At 40.7% G+C, this 16,809-nt stretch overlaps 1 protein-coding gene across 6 annotated transcripts; it reads right to left on the minus strand.

Annotated features, from left to right (window-relative positions):
• Nucleotides 1-67: 67 nt before the first annotated feature.
• LOC133452599 (neurabin-1-like) lies at nt 68-11,880 on the minus strand. Of its 6 annotated transcripts, none has more exons than XM_061732023.1 (19): nt 11,764-11,880; nt 7,548-9,596; nt 6,781-6,913; nt 6,551-6,671; nt 6,361-6,465; nt 5,016-5,109; nt 4,782-4,916; nt 4,575-4,628; nt 4,027-4,127; nt 3,795-3,923; nt 3,570-3,666; nt 3,428-3,485; nt 3,163-3,293; nt 2,881-3,089; nt 2,713-2,778; nt 2,143-2,347; nt 1,852-1,950; nt 1,510-1,698; nt 68-689 (listed from the first exon to the last, which is right to left on the minus strand). In XM_061732023.1, the coding sequence occupies exons 2-19, from the start codon at nt 9,306-9,308 to the stop codon at nt 483-485; spliced, it is 3,894 nt and encodes a 1,297-aa protein (XP_061588007.1). In that variant the 5' UTR covers nt 9,309-9,596; nt 11,764-11,880; the 3' UTR covers nt 68-482. The 6 variants fall into 6 exon arrangements, with proteins under 6 accessions (XP_061588007.1, XP_061588006.1, XP_061588009.1 ...); XM_061732022.1 differs by lacking the exon at nt 11,764-11,880 and adding an exon at nt 11,524-11,724; XM_061732025.1 differs by lacking the exon at nt 11,764-11,880 and adding an exon at nt 11,518-11,724 and having other exon boundaries at nt 2,143-2,344.
• Between the last annotated feature and the right edge of the window lie 4,929 nt (nt 11,881-16,809).

Genomic DNA, 16,809 nt, shown 5'->3' on the forward strand with positions numbered 1-16,809 from the left:
TGAATAAAACTTTTTTTTTTTTTTAAATGTTCACATCCATGTGTCCTGTGTATAATTAAAGCTCAAGCTGAATGAGACTTTCGCCAACATGAAATTTCAAGCATTATTTATTAACACATAAAAAAGCATTTACAGCAAATACCTGAGTGCGGGAATCAGCACACAAATGATAAAATCATTCAAAAGATAAATACGTTTCATGATTAAAAACATCGCTGTGAAACAGGCAACTCTCACACTGGCCACTGAAACACACGACGGCTGTCAGTTTAAACTGGTGCTGGAATCAAACTCTGCTTGGGTTTGAAGGTCCCAACCAGAGCTCTGCTATCGTAAATGACTACTAAGATGCGAAAAACGGTGTGGAGTGGATCTAGCCATTTCTATTTGCTCAACAGAAACAGGTTGGAGTTAAGACTGTCTGCGAAACTGCAAACACACTCGCGCTGGTGGTGCATCTCAGACGTCACCTCTGTTTAATTTTACAAGAGCGACTCGGTTCGTACGGTTTTGGAGCCGTAGGTTATGTCTTTTAAAGACTTCTCCTCCATCATGTTTGCCATCTCCTTGTATTCACCCTCCTTCTGCTTCTTGTCCTCTCTCCTCTGTTCTTTCTCCTCCGTCTTCCTCATGTCTTTCAGCTTCTTCTTGAGGACACACCGGTCACTTTGATTTGACACACCAAGAGCCTGACAGAGAAAGGAATGAAAAATGTGTGAGTGTATAGTGTATTAGGCCTATGTTTTTGTATTTGGGAGCACGATTCCTCATTTTTCACACTTGTATTGTACCGATCATCTTTAAAACTCTGTCTTGACACTGCTTGACAACATTATACCAATGTCAGGTGTAATGATGGCCAACAAATGAATCACTTCTTGAAGATTACTAGTTAATTGAGTTCAGTTACTCCTGTACAAGGCTATTTATGCATTTATTTATTTTTAGATGGTATTTTACACAAAGCTATAAAGAAAAATGTACTTTCCATTCCATTGACTGAGGAGAACATTACATCTCTGATCTTACTAGCAACACCCTTTAAAACATGGATGCTTCCAGTCATGGTCCTTGATCAAGTGATTTTATTCTAATGACCATATTTCAAGCTTTTCATGCATTCCCTTTTCATTTTGTCATTTGAGATAAATCGAAGTTCCTAATGTAGCCACAAGCCTGTAGGGATAGGGGATAGTAGGTAATAGATATTTTCATAATTTATGTGAAATAATGCATTTTTCTGAAAAAGTGTCATGTGATCAGGTCTCCCATCATAATTTATACAAAGCTGCACATTTTTACATTCTAAATAAACACTAGGGAATTATAATGACCTCCCTGTGAATGTTACATATCCCGTAACCTTATTCTATAAGATTGTAAAACTAATAATTTACTGCGCAAAAATTGCTTTAAAAAAAAACAAACCCCACAAGGTTTCCATTGTTGTTAAATACATGTGTTATATTACAAACATCTAAATTCAATACTTTTGAACATTTTGCTCACCTTGAGTTTCTGGCTGTCCATGTTCAGCAGCTGCGGGCCGTCCACTCCTCTCGCAGCAAACTCCGATGTGTACTGATCCATATTCATTGCGAATAACCACAGACACACCTGCTGGTTGCTCCACTCCGAGAGCGGTCTTCCTTGCCACTGATTGTTGTTGTTGTTGGGAATTGAATAACTGTCCAAAGTCTGACAGGAAACCACAGAAGAAGAAAAAGGGGAACTGTTAACTAAAGAAGAGTAAGTAAGTAAGTGCTTGGGAAAACTGATGAGAGAACACACCGGAGGGAAAGAAAGAAGCATAAAAAAGGGACAGGAGGAGGAAGGGAAGGACAGACTCACCTCTGAGGAGGAAAAGGTGCAAGTGTGGGAGTGTCCAGAAAGAGAGTGATCAGAGATGTGGCCCACCATGCTGGAGGTGCCCACTGGAGAGCCAATACCCTGAAACCAAAAGAAACAGTCCTGGGGTGCTCACATGTAACATCTAGTGCATAACCATGCATGCGTGCTCAATTTAAAGAGGGCTGCTATCTGTTTGAGATATCTAAAGGCAGAGCGGGAAGGTGTCCTGCTTAGAACGTTGTGTGCGTGAGATGAACAAGGCCTCAGCTGAAAGCATCCATTTGTACTTACATACTCTCTTCTGCTTGTGGTGGTTAGGTAAGGCAAACTGCTGCTGGACACGGATCGTAACTTCTCCCTCACTCTCACTCCTTCCTCCTCTTTTTCTCTCCCTTTCTCTCCGAACCAAGGAAAGGGCAGACAGGAAGGCATAGAGGTGACCGAGCCTGATGGAGACAGTTCAGTAGGCTCATCCAGATCGCCACACGATCCCCTGCTGATAGAGCGTCAGGACATTATTTGTGGATTCGTCAAACTTCAGGGAAGAAGATCATTTCCATCAACTTCCTTTTGCTTAATGTTTTCAGGATGATATGCATTTTCCATTAATGGACTAAAGTGGAAATTCTGCATTTCGATATCTATTTATATTTCCACCTTCCATTGAATTGATGGGGTGGAGCATTGTCAATGCAACGTTCTACTGCCTCTCACATTAAAGTTAATCAAAATAATGGTGTGTTTAAAAGCAAAAGCAGTCTAGTTATCATTTGTCATGAGTCATGAGTCATGGAAAATTCAAATTTACCAAATACCAAATAAGATCATTTTGGTTTTTATGTACAAGTGACATTTTCACACCTGCTCTTTGCGGACCTTCTGCTGAGTTTTTCACTTCTCCTTTTATTCAGAGACTTTCGAAGGCCACTGAAATAGATAAAAGTTAGAAGAAACCTGCATGAAAACATACCACCCCCCCAAATACCCTCAATACTGCCGCATTTATGGAAATGATGGAAGAATCTCCACCTGAAGTCTGGAAATTTCCTTTTGGATTTTGTGGATCCCGTGTTTTTGTACAGCGAGGACATGACAGAGTTGCTGAGGATGTTGGGAGGGGTCGTGAAGGAATTGCTGGAAGGTTGAGGACTGAAGGCGGAGAATGAAGAAGTGCTGGACTGGTCACTTCTGCTGCTGTGGGCCGCGGTGGAGACGGGCAGTGATCTACTCTCTTCTTGCTGCAACAGAGGACACGTGAGCTGGCTGGCAAGAGTAGGTTAGGAGGTCACATCCTTCAGCTCCGTCTCTTACCTGCTTTCTGAAACTCTCTCGAAGTTTGTCTCGGGAAGGTGGATGTCGCTTAGATTTTTGGGCTAGCTGAGCTCTGGCTTTATGAGCGCTGGAGTCTAGACGCCCGGTATCAGGAACTGGAATATACCAATCTAACAAACAAGTGCTGCTACTCAGGAGGTTAAGAATGTTTGAAATCTGATATTTACATATTCTATGACAGTTTGGATTAAATATTTACATCACTTGTACATTTAAAAATCAAAGCACAAGTCTAGATTCTTACCCTTCACCGAGTTGTTCTTCCGCTCAGGATCAGGATCTTCTCCCTCTAGTTGTCCCATCTGTAAACAATGTGAAACCATGACCACAGAGAAACAGCGAGCTTGGTAAAATAAAGACACAAACCAGAAAAAAAATCATTTCACCTGATTTTGAAGCCTTTCGATAATTTCCCTGTGTTGCTTCTCTCTGTCCTCCATTTCTTTCCTTAAATCCGCTAGTCGTTTCTCTCGCTCCTCCTCTCTGAAAAAAAATAAAAATAAATATTCAAGAGATATGGTGAAATGCCTTTGTGCAATTTTTCCTGATTTTGAAACACACTTCAATTAATTCATGATCTATTTTGTGTACTTTACTGGATTTCATAGTACCTGCTCTGGTACTCTCTGACCAGTCTCTTGGCCTTGCTGTATTTCATCTCCACGGTTTCTGTTTGACTCTGAGCATCAGCTAGTCGCTGGCTGACAACTCTGCACAGTGTCTGGGCTTCTTGCCAGTATCTGATAATTAGAGCAAACATCGTCAACACTTTAACACAACAATGTCATCTTCATTCTGCAGATTTGAGTCTTTCAGCCTGAAGTCTATCTCAACTGAACATACTTCTCTAGTTTGTCAGCCTTCTCCTCTCCATCTTCTGCTCTTTGCTCCAACTCCACCTTCTTGCTTACCCAACATATCTTCCGCTCCTCCCATGTTTTTAACTGGGAGAAATACAACAAAATGTTACTTTGTTTTTTATTCACATGCCATTGTTACAGAGAAAGACATTGCTTCCACATATAGTCTTCATGATACATGACACAGCAAAGCCAATGCTCATTGGAGGAACTAATATATAAGTCCCCTCACTCGGGTCTTACAAAAAAAAAAGTGCAGATTTAAATCAATATGATAAATCAAAAGGAATCTTTGCCTTGAAAGATTTTACCAGCGCAGTTATATCACAGTGGGGACTACATGGAAACAGGAAAGCTGAGCTAACGTTGAGTTGGAATGAGGCCCGTGTCCTAATAACTCGACACCGAGCCATTTCACATGCAGTTAAATGGGCCAGACAGTTTCCTAATTTGGACACAAAAGGTAGTGCGTTTCAGTGACTACAGTTATCAGTCCGTGTGCGGCATCTCAGTCTTAACTGCGTGACCTACCTTTTCCCTGGTGTGATGAAGTTGGGCTGTTCTGCTGCGTAGTTTGGCCTGAAGCTACAAACACAGTCAAGAGGGGAAGAGCACAGCCGTGACACACTGCAGTTGCTAAGAAAGGACACAAAACTTCACAGCAAAGTTTTTAACCTGACCACTTTGTAGGTGGGGGGTAAAATGTTAGCCTATTTTGAGACTTTTCATGATAAATACCTGCTGGTATTTAAGACAGAGCTGGTAGTTGTCCAGACTGGACAGATCAGACACGTCCTCTTCCTCTTCAGCACCCGAGTCCGTCTCAGACATGCTGTCAACATTGTCCTCCTCATCACTGCTTTCCATTTCTCTCTTCATATTCATATGTAGAGACATATTGGCAAAAGACTCATTAAATAACATGGATTTTTAAAGACAATCCAACTTCCACTCTTCTTGATGAAAACACACCTTTCTGTCTTTTGTCTTGTCCATTTCCAGGCTTTCATTGATCAGTCGTGCCACCTCGCTTTCCACGCCCTCTCTCTCTCGACCAATCAAAAATCTGCAGCAGAACACAAATTAATTACAGTGTGAGAGCAATTACGCCTCTTTTCTTAAGCATTTTTCCCTTGAGCTTGTTGGAAACCATTATTTAAAATAAAAAAGGTAAAAAAAACAAAACACCACGAACAAACAAAATAACCCAAAAACATTGAAATATTAAAAAGAACGATAGAAAATAAGTGTTCTTGGCTACCAAGGTTAGCAATTGAAAATACAAGTCTTTTTCTAAAGTGATTTTGACCAAACAGTGACTCAGGAAGCACAAAAGTGTAATATTCCCAACATTCTGCCGTAATGTATAAAAATGTCATCTGAAAATGGTATTTTAGGCACAGACTGTAGTATTCTTAAAATGTTTGCCGGTTAAAAGACAAATGTTTGGTCAGACAGGTTATATAATAACTGACGAATTGCATCTGCTTTTGTTGCCATTTCTCCACGTTTGTGACCCAGAAATCAATGATATAAAAATATATCGAAGCACATTTCCACTCCTGAAATGCCTGTAGAGGAGAAGGTTGTTTTTGACATTACAGATTTTGCTGAGTTTCACCAAAATATACAATCTTAGGTGAATAAACATGACTGAAAACGGCACTTATCGAGAGCGTTTAAAGTAGCCTTTGAGTATGTGGTTGAAGACAAAAACCAAATTACACATGGAAACGTTTGCAATGATCTCCCTGTAATGGAACATTATAATGCGTCCAAACAACTGGATCTAAACCATTTCAGCTAAATATTCCCCAAAGAAAAAGAGGGACCATATGCCCTTACTACAAGTATTGGGGATTATATTATCTTACTTTGTCCCTTTATAGCATCATCTAATGTACTGAGTAAGTGTATTTTTATACTTATTTAAAGAAGAAGAAAAAAAAACATCACAGAAAAGGGTTATACGATACCAACATCGTTTTATCTTTAAATAACATCAGTTTGCAACATGCATAGACATCTTAGAAGGCAGTGCCATTAATCTTCATGTGTTTTTCAAGTGACATCAAATACAAAGCAAAAATAGCACAACGGCGGCAAGTTTCTAAATAAAAATGGTAAAGATTGTGTGCTCAGCTAAGTTCAAGTAATCTAGTAGACAGTTAAAAAAAAAGAAATGAAAATATATATATATATATATTAAAGAGAAAGAGAATTCAACTTTACAGGCAACAATGTGAGTCAAAGATAAAAGAAACCTTCAATGAATGTCTGCTGAGAAGCAAAAAAAAAATAAAAAAAGGTTACATACTTGACGAGGCCGGATGTGTTCTTGAGGACTGAAGCTGCAAACAGCTGAGACACTCCAACCAAACTCACACCGTCCACCTCCACTATCTGGTCATTCACCTGAATCCTAAACACGTAGGCACATACAGACAGAATTAAAACGTATTTTCCCCTCTTTGTTTTCTTATTCTTTTGGGACATATGAGACTGACCGCCCATCCTTCTGTGTTGCTCCTCCTTCAGTGACCGTCTTGACAAAGATTCCCAGTTTCTCCAGGCCCTGGTCAGCCCCTACACCCATTCCTATGATACTGATGCCCAGTCCATCTTCTCCTAGAGTCAGTGGAGGAAAGGATGGCCAGCAGCTGAATTACTGGTTTCTGAATCACAAATTTAGACAAAAAGGACAAAACAAAAAAAAGGATGCAAAACACAAACAAACCCTTTTCTATCTCCACAGCAAAAACCTCCATCTTATCCACTCTCTTCTCCAGCTCGAACTCAGCTGAAGCGGACACTGGGTCAATGTCCTCATTGTGTCTGTCATACTCAGCGTTGGAGTAAGTGCTGAACACCTGAAAGACACCAGTCACTTTACAGTTGAAGTCCCTGCAGTGGCCTCATCTTAAATTAACACCGTTCACAAAATTACACTTACAGTCCTACAGAAATTATGTTTTACTCTCATATCTGACAAATGAGTGAGCTGTGAATAAGACCATCTACAAATGCTGACAAAAAAAAGAGACACTGTTTATGTGGGGGAAACTGTCAATGAAAGTGTGAGACATGACAGATCCAGGAAGTGTGGAGTCTCGTAGCGAACATATGGTACAAGAACAATTATGAGATTGCTAAATATTCAAGTGTCATATTAGTGATACTACACTGACAACTACAATTGATTTGTGTGAATCATATAAAAAAAAAAAAAACACAAAACATACATAAGATTGTTTTTCCCCCTCTACATTTATGTGAAGGCATCTCTCATCTGACAGAGTCAGACATGCAGGATCTTGCCTTTCCTCCTCCTCTAATGGAGCGAGAACATGGCTTTGGGCTAGCAATTCTCTAACACAGATTTAAGCTGCATGCAAAACTGTTGGACAAATGTGCAATTATACAGAAAAGCCAGCAAATAACTGTCTTTAAAGTACATGACAACAGCTCACAGTATAAACACTGTTTCACAAAATGTAACCCTACCTTGATTGGAGATGTGGAAAACCTGACCTTCCTCCCTGCAACCTCAGATTCATCTTGATCCTCCTGAGCGTCCAGTTCAAATACACCAGGGATTTCTTCATATTCCATTACAAGATGGTTGTCACTATGCAAAGAGCTTTCCTGGTCCCGACTTGGTGATACTGAAAGCTCTGGGTGAGAGTGGTCATGGATAAAGGCCTTATTCTCAAACCCGCAGATTTCTGCAGCTCCTGCTTGGTCCTCTTCGCCTCCTCCTATATCACTCTGTGCATCGCTACCTCGTCCACGTGCTGCGTGTTTCCCCTCCTTAGTGATGGGCTCCTCAGATGTTGTTGCTTCTTCTCTCACATGTTTCTCTTCATTTTCTGTCTTCCTTTGACTCAGTCTAGATTCTTCTTGTCCACCGTCACTCTCCACGTTTGCTTCAACTACAATGTCACCATACCTCTCTTGCATCATGAGCCTCTCCGTCTCTGAAACGCCTACTCCTGATCCAGCAGTTGCACTTTCCCTTCTGTCGTCTGCTTCTACTGAATTCTCTCCAGCTTGTGCAGTCGACTGTCTGTTCTGCTCCTCCTTTTCACCATCCCATTGTTCATTCACCTGCCGATACTTGTCTCCTCTGCTCTCCCCACCATCCTTTGGTACTCTTCTCCAGTTACCCTCAGATAACTCCTGGTGTTCTGAGGAAGTGACTGGTTCACCTGCTAGGAGGTCTGCATTGGTTCTGAGCATATTGAGAGGCCCTGCTGTTGTTTCAGGCTCCTCAAAGACATCATCTATCAGGGCTTCCACTCGTTCTAATGCAGCATTGTTCATATGCTGTTCCATCTCACCCTTAAGCAAGTGTTTATCCTCCTTCTGCACTTTGTCTTCTTCATTCTCATCACTTTCTGATGATTCATTTTTTATTTTAACTAATTCTGCCCTCAGTGTGTCTTCAGGAGGCAAGCAGAGATTAATAGTTGGCCTTTCTCCCTCGTCTTCCTCTGCTGGAGATGTTGTGGTTTTATCACACTTGTCATCGGGTCCAGATAAACCCAGAGACGTATTGACTACTTGATCAATGGATTTATCTTCTTTTAACCTACGTTCTTCTGGGCATTTCGTGCTCCCGCTTACTGTCGTCTCGTCATCAGCAATGTCCTTACCTCCCTTGCCAGTCACAGGTTTTGAAACTGGCCCTGCACCTCCACCAACATCTGTCACTTTGTTCTCAAACAACTTTCGGGTTACAGAGAACTTCTGAGCCAGAGCGGCTCTATCAATGTTTGCCATCTCCTCTGCTTTGGAGGGTTTGTCTTGCTGAAATGCTGCTTGTGTAGAAATACTGGTTACAGCGCTCATTACAGTTGAAGAAGTGATGATTGGTCGTCTGGATCCAGAAAAAGGTGACGTCTGGACTTTTGCAGTAGGATTTGGGGGAAGAAGAAGAGGACTGGAGCCAGAAGGCAGAGCTGGAGCAACGTCTGGTTTTAACTGTTGACTGTCCATTTGAAGGAATATGTTATCTTTGATTTTGGGTCCCCTGGTGTTTTGGGGCCTAGCTCTGTTGCTTGTGCTGCTTTGAGACATGCGATCTGACAAGCTGGACATCCACTTGTTGGGGTGTGTGGCGGAACGCCGGAGGGGACAAGTCGTTTTGGTCCCTGCTTGCGGACTGGTCCCAGTGTCAAATGAGCATTTGATAGCATGGAAGTCAGATTTGTAGGTTATCCTGTGAGGGGAAGCACTACGGCCTTTGCTTTCTGTCCTCATCATCTAGAAGTTAAGCCCCTCTGAAGTGAGAGAAAACTGTGGAGAAGCTGAACAAGAGGCTTTTCACTGCAGAGGAAAGCAGCCGGGCAAGTGCTGAGCAGGTAGACTGGGTTTTGCTGGTAGGTAGAATGGTTGCAGTAAGGCAAGGAGGGCTTCACGTTAAAGTTTTTTTGCTCAATAATTTACTGCATTTTTCAGATGACACCAGGTCATGAAGACAAACTTATGGTGTGGAAGTCTCATCGCCCTCACATGTAAACTCTTCTATTATGCATCACCAAACGTCCTCACCTGAAAGAAAAGACATGGAAAAGGCCAGAACAATGTAATCACTGAAAATGGTTGGGGTGGGTAAGCTGAACCGAGTTTTTCTTCCTTTTAATTCTGCTAAGAAGACCGCTAAGTCTGTACATCATACTCTCCTTAATTAGATTGTCAATGCGGACTAAGAAAATCTCCCCAAATCTCTCTTCAACTAGGGTTGCCAGTGCCACCTTTCAGAAATAGAAATAAGGGACGCCCTGATTTCAGCAGCGCAGGAGCCAAAAAAAAAAGCCCTAAAACTTCTAAACTGAATAAAAATGTGTTTATTTTATATGAAAAACAAAATGCTTTGATTTAAAGTTTAAAATGCTTTAATAGCATTGAACTTTCATGACTGTAGAGACAGACAACCATATAGCAACTGAAATAGCCTCCTATGCTACGTATGTCCACATTAGCCCAGATGTATAATATACATACATACATACATACATACAGGTGAAGAATATGGTGTAAAAGTTAATTTATTTCAAAAATTCAACTAGAATATGGTGTAAAAGTTAATTTATTTCAATAATTCAACTAGAATATGGTGTAAAAGTTAATTTATTTCAACAATTCAACTAGTATATGGTGTAAAAGTTAATTTATTTCAACAATTCAACTAGAATATGGTGTAAAAGTTAATTTATTTCAATAATTCAACTAGAATATGGTGTAAAAATTAATGAAAATACGGGACAAATCGCGTCCCATATTAGTTCAATAGGGGACGCAACATTTTTTTCTCAAATAAAGGACAATTCCGTATTTTACGGGACGGGTGGCAACCCTAAGTCTTCAACCCGAATCAAACTATCAAGCACCTGACTTGCTGCCAGAAGTCCAGCTTTTTAAATACAAATTAAACTCACTGTGCCGTCTTCGAGTGGTCAGCGAGGACAAGAAAATGCACAAACCACAGCCGCTCCTGCCACGCACCTTTCACAGGTATTCACAATTACCTCGTTGTTTGAACCCGTGTGAACAATTACTATGAGCACATTCAGGTGCTGTGGGAAAAGTAAGCACTAAAGACACGGGGAGCACCCTAATAGGCTATTTTTTCACCACTCACGTAAATTGATATTTAATTAGATTTTTTAAGTTCTGTTATGTTTTAGTGTTAATGTTTCAAATCACTACCCAAAGCTAGTGTAAGATAAACTGATGTTGTAGATAACGCTTGCTAAATTAACGAGCAAAATAACTTAATCTTAATATAGACTTGTTTTAGACGTCTTCCCACGTTAGCCCGCAGATGTATCTGACACAAAGTTGCGACGGCAATGAAGCAACTCTGACTTAAAGGCACACAAAAACCGAAAGGTCAGAAGCCGAGCCGCGGTTACCGGAGGTCCGTGAAGGCAGCATATCTCCCTGCAGCCCGACTGAGCGGCGCGCAGTTTAAGGTCGGGCTCTTCAACCAAGGGTCAACTCATTCACCAAGTCGCAAATCATAAAAGTAGCGGTTTTCTTACACTGGTCTCGACAGTATTCCCATAGAAGTCCTGTTCATTGCAGTCAGTCGGCGGGAACAGCTCCCTTGCTGAGATAAATGCAGACAGATGGAGACTCATGTCTCTAAATACTGTAAAAGGATTATCCCTTGGTAATCCTGTGTAAACTACTCCAGTAACCGAAACAGCGATGGTGAGTGAATACCAGGGCTGAGTCAAGTTAGCCTACATTTGAGAAGCCAACAGTATCATCCTGTACCCCTTTAATATGTTAAGAAGTCTGTTTTTTTTCTCCTTTTTTTGTTTGCAAAGTCCAATATTGATACGGATCACCATTGTAAGGATAATTATACTCTCGATCAAAACAAACACGACTTTCCAAGCTTTCGTTATGCAAGTGCAAATGGGTCAAATGAAGTTATCTGGAGCATGCAGGTGCATCCACTTACCTTTACCTGTCAGTAGCAGTCTCCTTCTCACGGAGCATCTCAGAGGCAAGCTTCTTATCAGAATTGACCCGTTTACATGAGGCAGGTAACTGCACTCATCTCCCACTATCTACCTGTGTGAGGCAAATGTTGGCAGAGATGCCGCTCCCTCTGATTTAATCCGAGTTCTACCTGTGTGTGCGTGTTTGTGTGTGTGTGTGTGTGTGTGTGTGTGATGCCAGTGTGTGAGTCGATGCAGTAGCCTACCTATGGGAGGTTAACTTGTTAAAAGATGGACTCGGCTCGACCAGACCGGTGCACGCAGAGCCAAAGAAGGGTTCTGCTTGCTGTGACCTGGATCTGACTGGAGACCATTGTCCCAGGTGGCAATGGGACCTACTTGATATAAATACTGTCCAATCACAAAAGCCTTCCTGTGAATGAGGCTAACCAAGAGAGGGAGGGGAAAGAGCTGACAGTGAAGTGAATCGCAGGAGGAAATTGAGGGAATGATACTAATGTGGGTGGCAAAGTGGTGCAAAAGAAAAAGCGGCGGAGAATCGATAAGGACGTGACTGAAACAACTGAACTTGAACCTAGAAAGTGGGAATGGGAGGAAAAGTAAACAAAAAAAGAAGTGATAAGTGGAGATTCACTGGGCCTCTCAGACAGTCAACCTCCAGCAACAGGTCACGCTGACTTCACAGAAGTTTCTGCTCCTCCACCATCAGATTTACATGTTGTTTTTTAACCTAAAACTTGGAGCTGTTTTTTTTCTTGTTGCTTTGAGCTTAAGAAATTGAACATTATGACATAGAGCCCAAAATGTGTGATGTCCACATGAGTACGCCTAGTTTTAGGAGGTTAAGATTAGTCTCTGTCAAAGTCCTGTTTACACTGAGAATATCTTCACAAAAGGGTTGTTTAGGTTGTGTATTATCACAGCACAGAATAAGAACTATTTGATCCTACTTTACTGAGCTGGTGTTGCAGATGGAGTGATGATGGGGCTAAAAAATTAACCTAATTGCTATTTGCTAAGCCATTTAAAAATATATATAGATTAAAGCGCTAAGAAATGAAATAAATCTGTCAGTATCTCTATGAACTCACTGGCCACTTTATTAGGTATATGGTGTATCTAATAACGGTTGTCCAAATACCTCTAGACCAAACTGTATTAACGACGTGTGTCATCATGATATAATCCCTAGCAGATGAGGACATAACTGAAAAGAAAATAGTGAATTATGAATCCACCCAGTATCTATACCAGCCTATGCCTATTCAGGGTCACGGGCGTCTGCTGCCTATCTCAGTGCTCTCTGGGTGAAAGGCAGGGGTGAAAGCAGTGAATTAATTGCTGAATATAATACACGTCTTTCATTATACAAGAATGTGTTTTGGAAACAGACTTTAGTGTTTTGTATATTTTTAATTTTTTTATACAAGCTTCAAAAGTACAAAAATATTTATTTAAACATAATACCATATTTTCTGGACTATAATACTTTTTTCATAGGTTTTGAACAATGCGGCTTATACAAAGGTGCAGGTATTCTGTGGATTTTTCTTCCACCGCTTGGGGAGCTCTAACCGGAATTAGAATCAACACTAAGACAAAATAAATGCAAAGAAGAATACGCCACTTCTTCTTTAGCAGATAGAAGTAGGTAGAAGCAGATTTCAAACAGATAAATAAATACCGGTTATTTTCTCTTGGTTCTGTCCCGTTTTGATCAGCAAAGTTGCTGCCGTGTTAAATGAAAGGATGTATTTAGGTACATACATGTACATCATTTACAGTTCAAAATCATTCTGTACATGTAGTAAATATCTAATCTAACAACATAAATATCTGCGGCTTGCATATCTTTTTTTTTTTTTAAATAGATCGGATGCGGCTTGTATGCAGGTGCGGCTTGTATATCTTTTTTTAATTATTTTTTATAAAATAGAGCGGATGCGGCTTATATGCAGGTGCGGATTATAGTCCAGAAAATACGGTAAGTGTTTTTATGAAATTCAGAGCTATTTTCTACTTTCATGCAGTTTTATTTTAGCTTCCATTCTCCACATTTCTAAAATGAATCATCCTAAAAGATAACAGAACCTTAAGTTTTTGACACAGCTGTGACTCACATTATTGTGATAAGCTAGTGAAAACTTTCCCAATCGCGCTCTAGTATTAAAGTTGTGTGTTGTAATGTTATTTTACACAAATTGATAAAGCTGACAATCAGCTAGGCATAAATCCCCACCCACAGCTAACAAGAAACTGCTTATATTCGCAAATTATACTTCATCTGGTGCAGAGCTAATAACATTATTCTTGTCAGTGTGCTAGATGAAGAGAGAAAAAGACAATTTAAGTTGGAGGTGTTTTGGGAGGCAAAAATAATGATTCATTCTTCATGTCTCATTCATATGTAACAAACAACATCATCCATTTGTTTAACCTAAAATTGTTGCAGTGCAGACAATGACAATGATGTAAATCTGTTTCTTTTTCTACCTTTTTTTTCTCCCTCCTATCTCTTGTCCTCTCTTTGGTCTCACAAATGCATGAGGACATAATATGCAGTTCAAGGGAATGAAACTCCCTTTTTCCTTTTCATCCCTGCTTCCGTGACTGGATGCATCTCTGCTGCCTCTCTCTGATCTCTTGGGTTAAATCAAAACAGGCAAATCTAACACTGCTTCACTGCTGTTTATACACTGCTTCACAAGATGCGTTCTTCAAAGCTACAAGAGTTGCATCTTGCACTCATTTTCAGTCACATTAACGTTGGGGAATAGAGAAGCAGCATTCATATGCAGTTTATTTCACCCATCTTGCCTCACGTGGCCGGCTTAATACTTCTGATCCCCTCCTTTTGGCTCCTTGCCCTTTTTCTGTTCCCCTGCAACTGTGGTAGCTAACATGCAAATGCTGATACACTGGTCATGCATTGATGCATATTTTATGTTTAGAGGCAACAGTTTTGATATCATCATTATAATATTGTGATAGAATTTTTTCGGAGTTTATTCTGATCACATGATTTTTTAATTTAAATTTGATCCACTCAGTGAGAGCTGTTTTACAGCCTCCTCGTCTATCCACGTCTGCCTACGGCATTTGTACAGTTGTTTTACATTTGTATTATTCTATTATTTATGTTGAGGCTGTGACAGGGCGCTGAGGCAAGCTGTGCATTATTATGCCATGAGTCACCTTTGTGATGGCATCACCCATGGACCCACCTTATTTTACATCTCTCTTTTTTTTCTCTTCCATTGCAACTTTTTTGCATCATTTTAATTGGTGACATTCAACTTAAAGTGAGTAAGTGTAGCGTGACACTGGTTGCATATACACTTTAGGCGTGTTTATGTGCAACTGTGGTTAAATTGAGGTGCAGAGCTACTAAAAAAAAATAAAAAAAGCACTAACGAAGTGGCCTGGGCAAAAATTATTCTTTTATATATTGTAGCACAACCCTTTTAGGCAATCGCTGAAATCCATCAATTACCAGCTGTCAATGAGACTTTGATCTGTAGACAGGTATTTTGGTCCACTCCTGATCAAACTATGTACCAAATGCAGCAAAGCAATCCAAGAGTATAAGTCAGTCTCCTGCATTTTCACAGCAGCTTGAGTCTTTTTGTTGAAGTGTGGTTGTTCCAGTTTGGCTTTTTTTCTTCTTCATGAGTTTCTTTCAGAATCCTCTTCAATCGTCTTCAGTTGAATCAATTTTAGCTAACAACAGTGAATGGTGTGATGTGACACAAATGTAACCTTGACCTTCGAGTTCTCCTTGAATCACTTTGAAATTTTTCCATTTGTATTATCTGTCTCTTCAATTTTTCATCAATTTTCATCTTGTAGCAATGTCCAAGGAGGTTTACTAGAGTCCAGTGGAACCCGACATGTGTAACTGTAGTCACAGGAAAATTAAGCTGTTTGCAGATGGTCTTATAATCTCTTAACAAAGAGTCCATAATTTTCTTTCTGATCTCCTTAGACAACTCTCTCCTTTACTCTCCCATGTCCATGTTCAGTGTGGCACACACCATGATGCCGAACAGCAGCGTGATGACTTAGCAGAATGACTGAAATGCCAACAGGGCACTCTTTTCATTATTCAGTTCTCAGTCATTTATTAGGGCCCAAGCACTTACAGTGCGAAGGCCCTATTGTATCTGTAGGAATTTTTTTCCTCCTTCTTCCGACGAAATTAGGGCCTTTTTGCCCCCCTAAACGTGCCCCAAAAGTCCCCAAATTTTGCACGCAAGCCAGGCTTGGCAACATTTTTTATATTTAATGGTTTGCATTAATGGGCGTGGCCTAATGGTTCAACAGCGCCCCCTAGAAAACTTTGTGCCTCAAGCCCCACAATACAGTTTGACGTACATGCACGAAAATCGGTAACTGTATCATGTCGCAACTTAAAGAAAAGTCTCTTGGCACCATGGCCGAAACCGAACAGGAAGTCGGCCATTTTGAATTAATCGTGTAATTTTGGCGCAATTTATGCAATTTTTTCGGCCGTTAATGCGGCCCGAACTGTAACGTGCACCCAGGTGTTATACATCAAAATGTGCATCTAGATCCTGCGACGACGCACATTTTTTCTCAGTCAAAAGCGTTACCGTGGCAACGATAGACGCCAAAAAGCGCGCCCCCCCTTCATCTGATTGGTCCATATTTGATAGTTCCTACTTTCTGCCATAACTTTTGAATGGTTTGACATAAAGACTCATGGGTGGTGTCATCGGACTCGGTTTTGAGTCCATGGCCATAATTGATGCAAATTAGCCCCGCCCCTTCTTCTGATTGGTCGATATTTGATAGTTCCTACTTTCTGCCATAACTTTTGAATGGTTTGACATAAAGAGTCATGGGTGGTGTCATCGGACTTAGTTTTTCTAGTCCTTGACTTTTATTGGTGAAAATCGCACGCGCGAGGGCCCGTTCATCGCTGCTTGCAGCTTTAATTGTTTATTATTACTTTTGTCTGTTGTCAGTGACCATTGTGGAATATACCAACACATTTGTATGATCTCACTAACCCAAAATGCCTGAAATATACATTTATGCGTCATATTGCAAGGTAAGTGCACATGCTGGGTAGTCTGTTTTGATCAAGGTAATTATAGGGATGGGTGTTTTATTTGTCACAAGCATTGTCCTTCCTACCATTGTTGCTGTCTGTATTTTATCCTCTCGTCCTCAACAAAAAAAAAGCGTATTAATGAGAAGTGATGGGATGCCGGCATGGCCAGCTGCTGACGGTCGTGTGAGGCGGCTGGAGGGGAGGGGAGGAGGAG

The sequence above is a fragment of the Cololabis saira genome, chromosome 10, assembly GCF_033807715.1.
Source record: "Cololabis saira isolate AMF1-May2022 chromosome 10, fColSai1.1, whole genome shotgun sequence".
Taxonomy (NCBI): domain Eukaryota; kingdom Metazoa; phylum Chordata; class Actinopteri; order Beloniformes; family Belonidae; genus Cololabis; species Cololabis saira.

Coding starts and splice junctions, on each gene's coding strand:
- LOC133452599 (XM_061732023.1), bottom strand. CDS start 9,308: ATGATGAGGACAGAAAGCAAAGGCCGTAGTGCTTCCCCTCACAGGATA. Junction 3,667..3,794: donor GTCAGAGAGTACCAGAGCAG/GTACTATGAAAT, acceptor ATTTTTTTTCAG/AGAGGAGGAGCGAGAGAAAC. Junction 3,486..3,569: donor TCGAAAGGCTTCAAAATCAG/GTGAAATGATTT, acceptor CATTGTTTACAG/ATGGGACAACTAGAGGGAGA.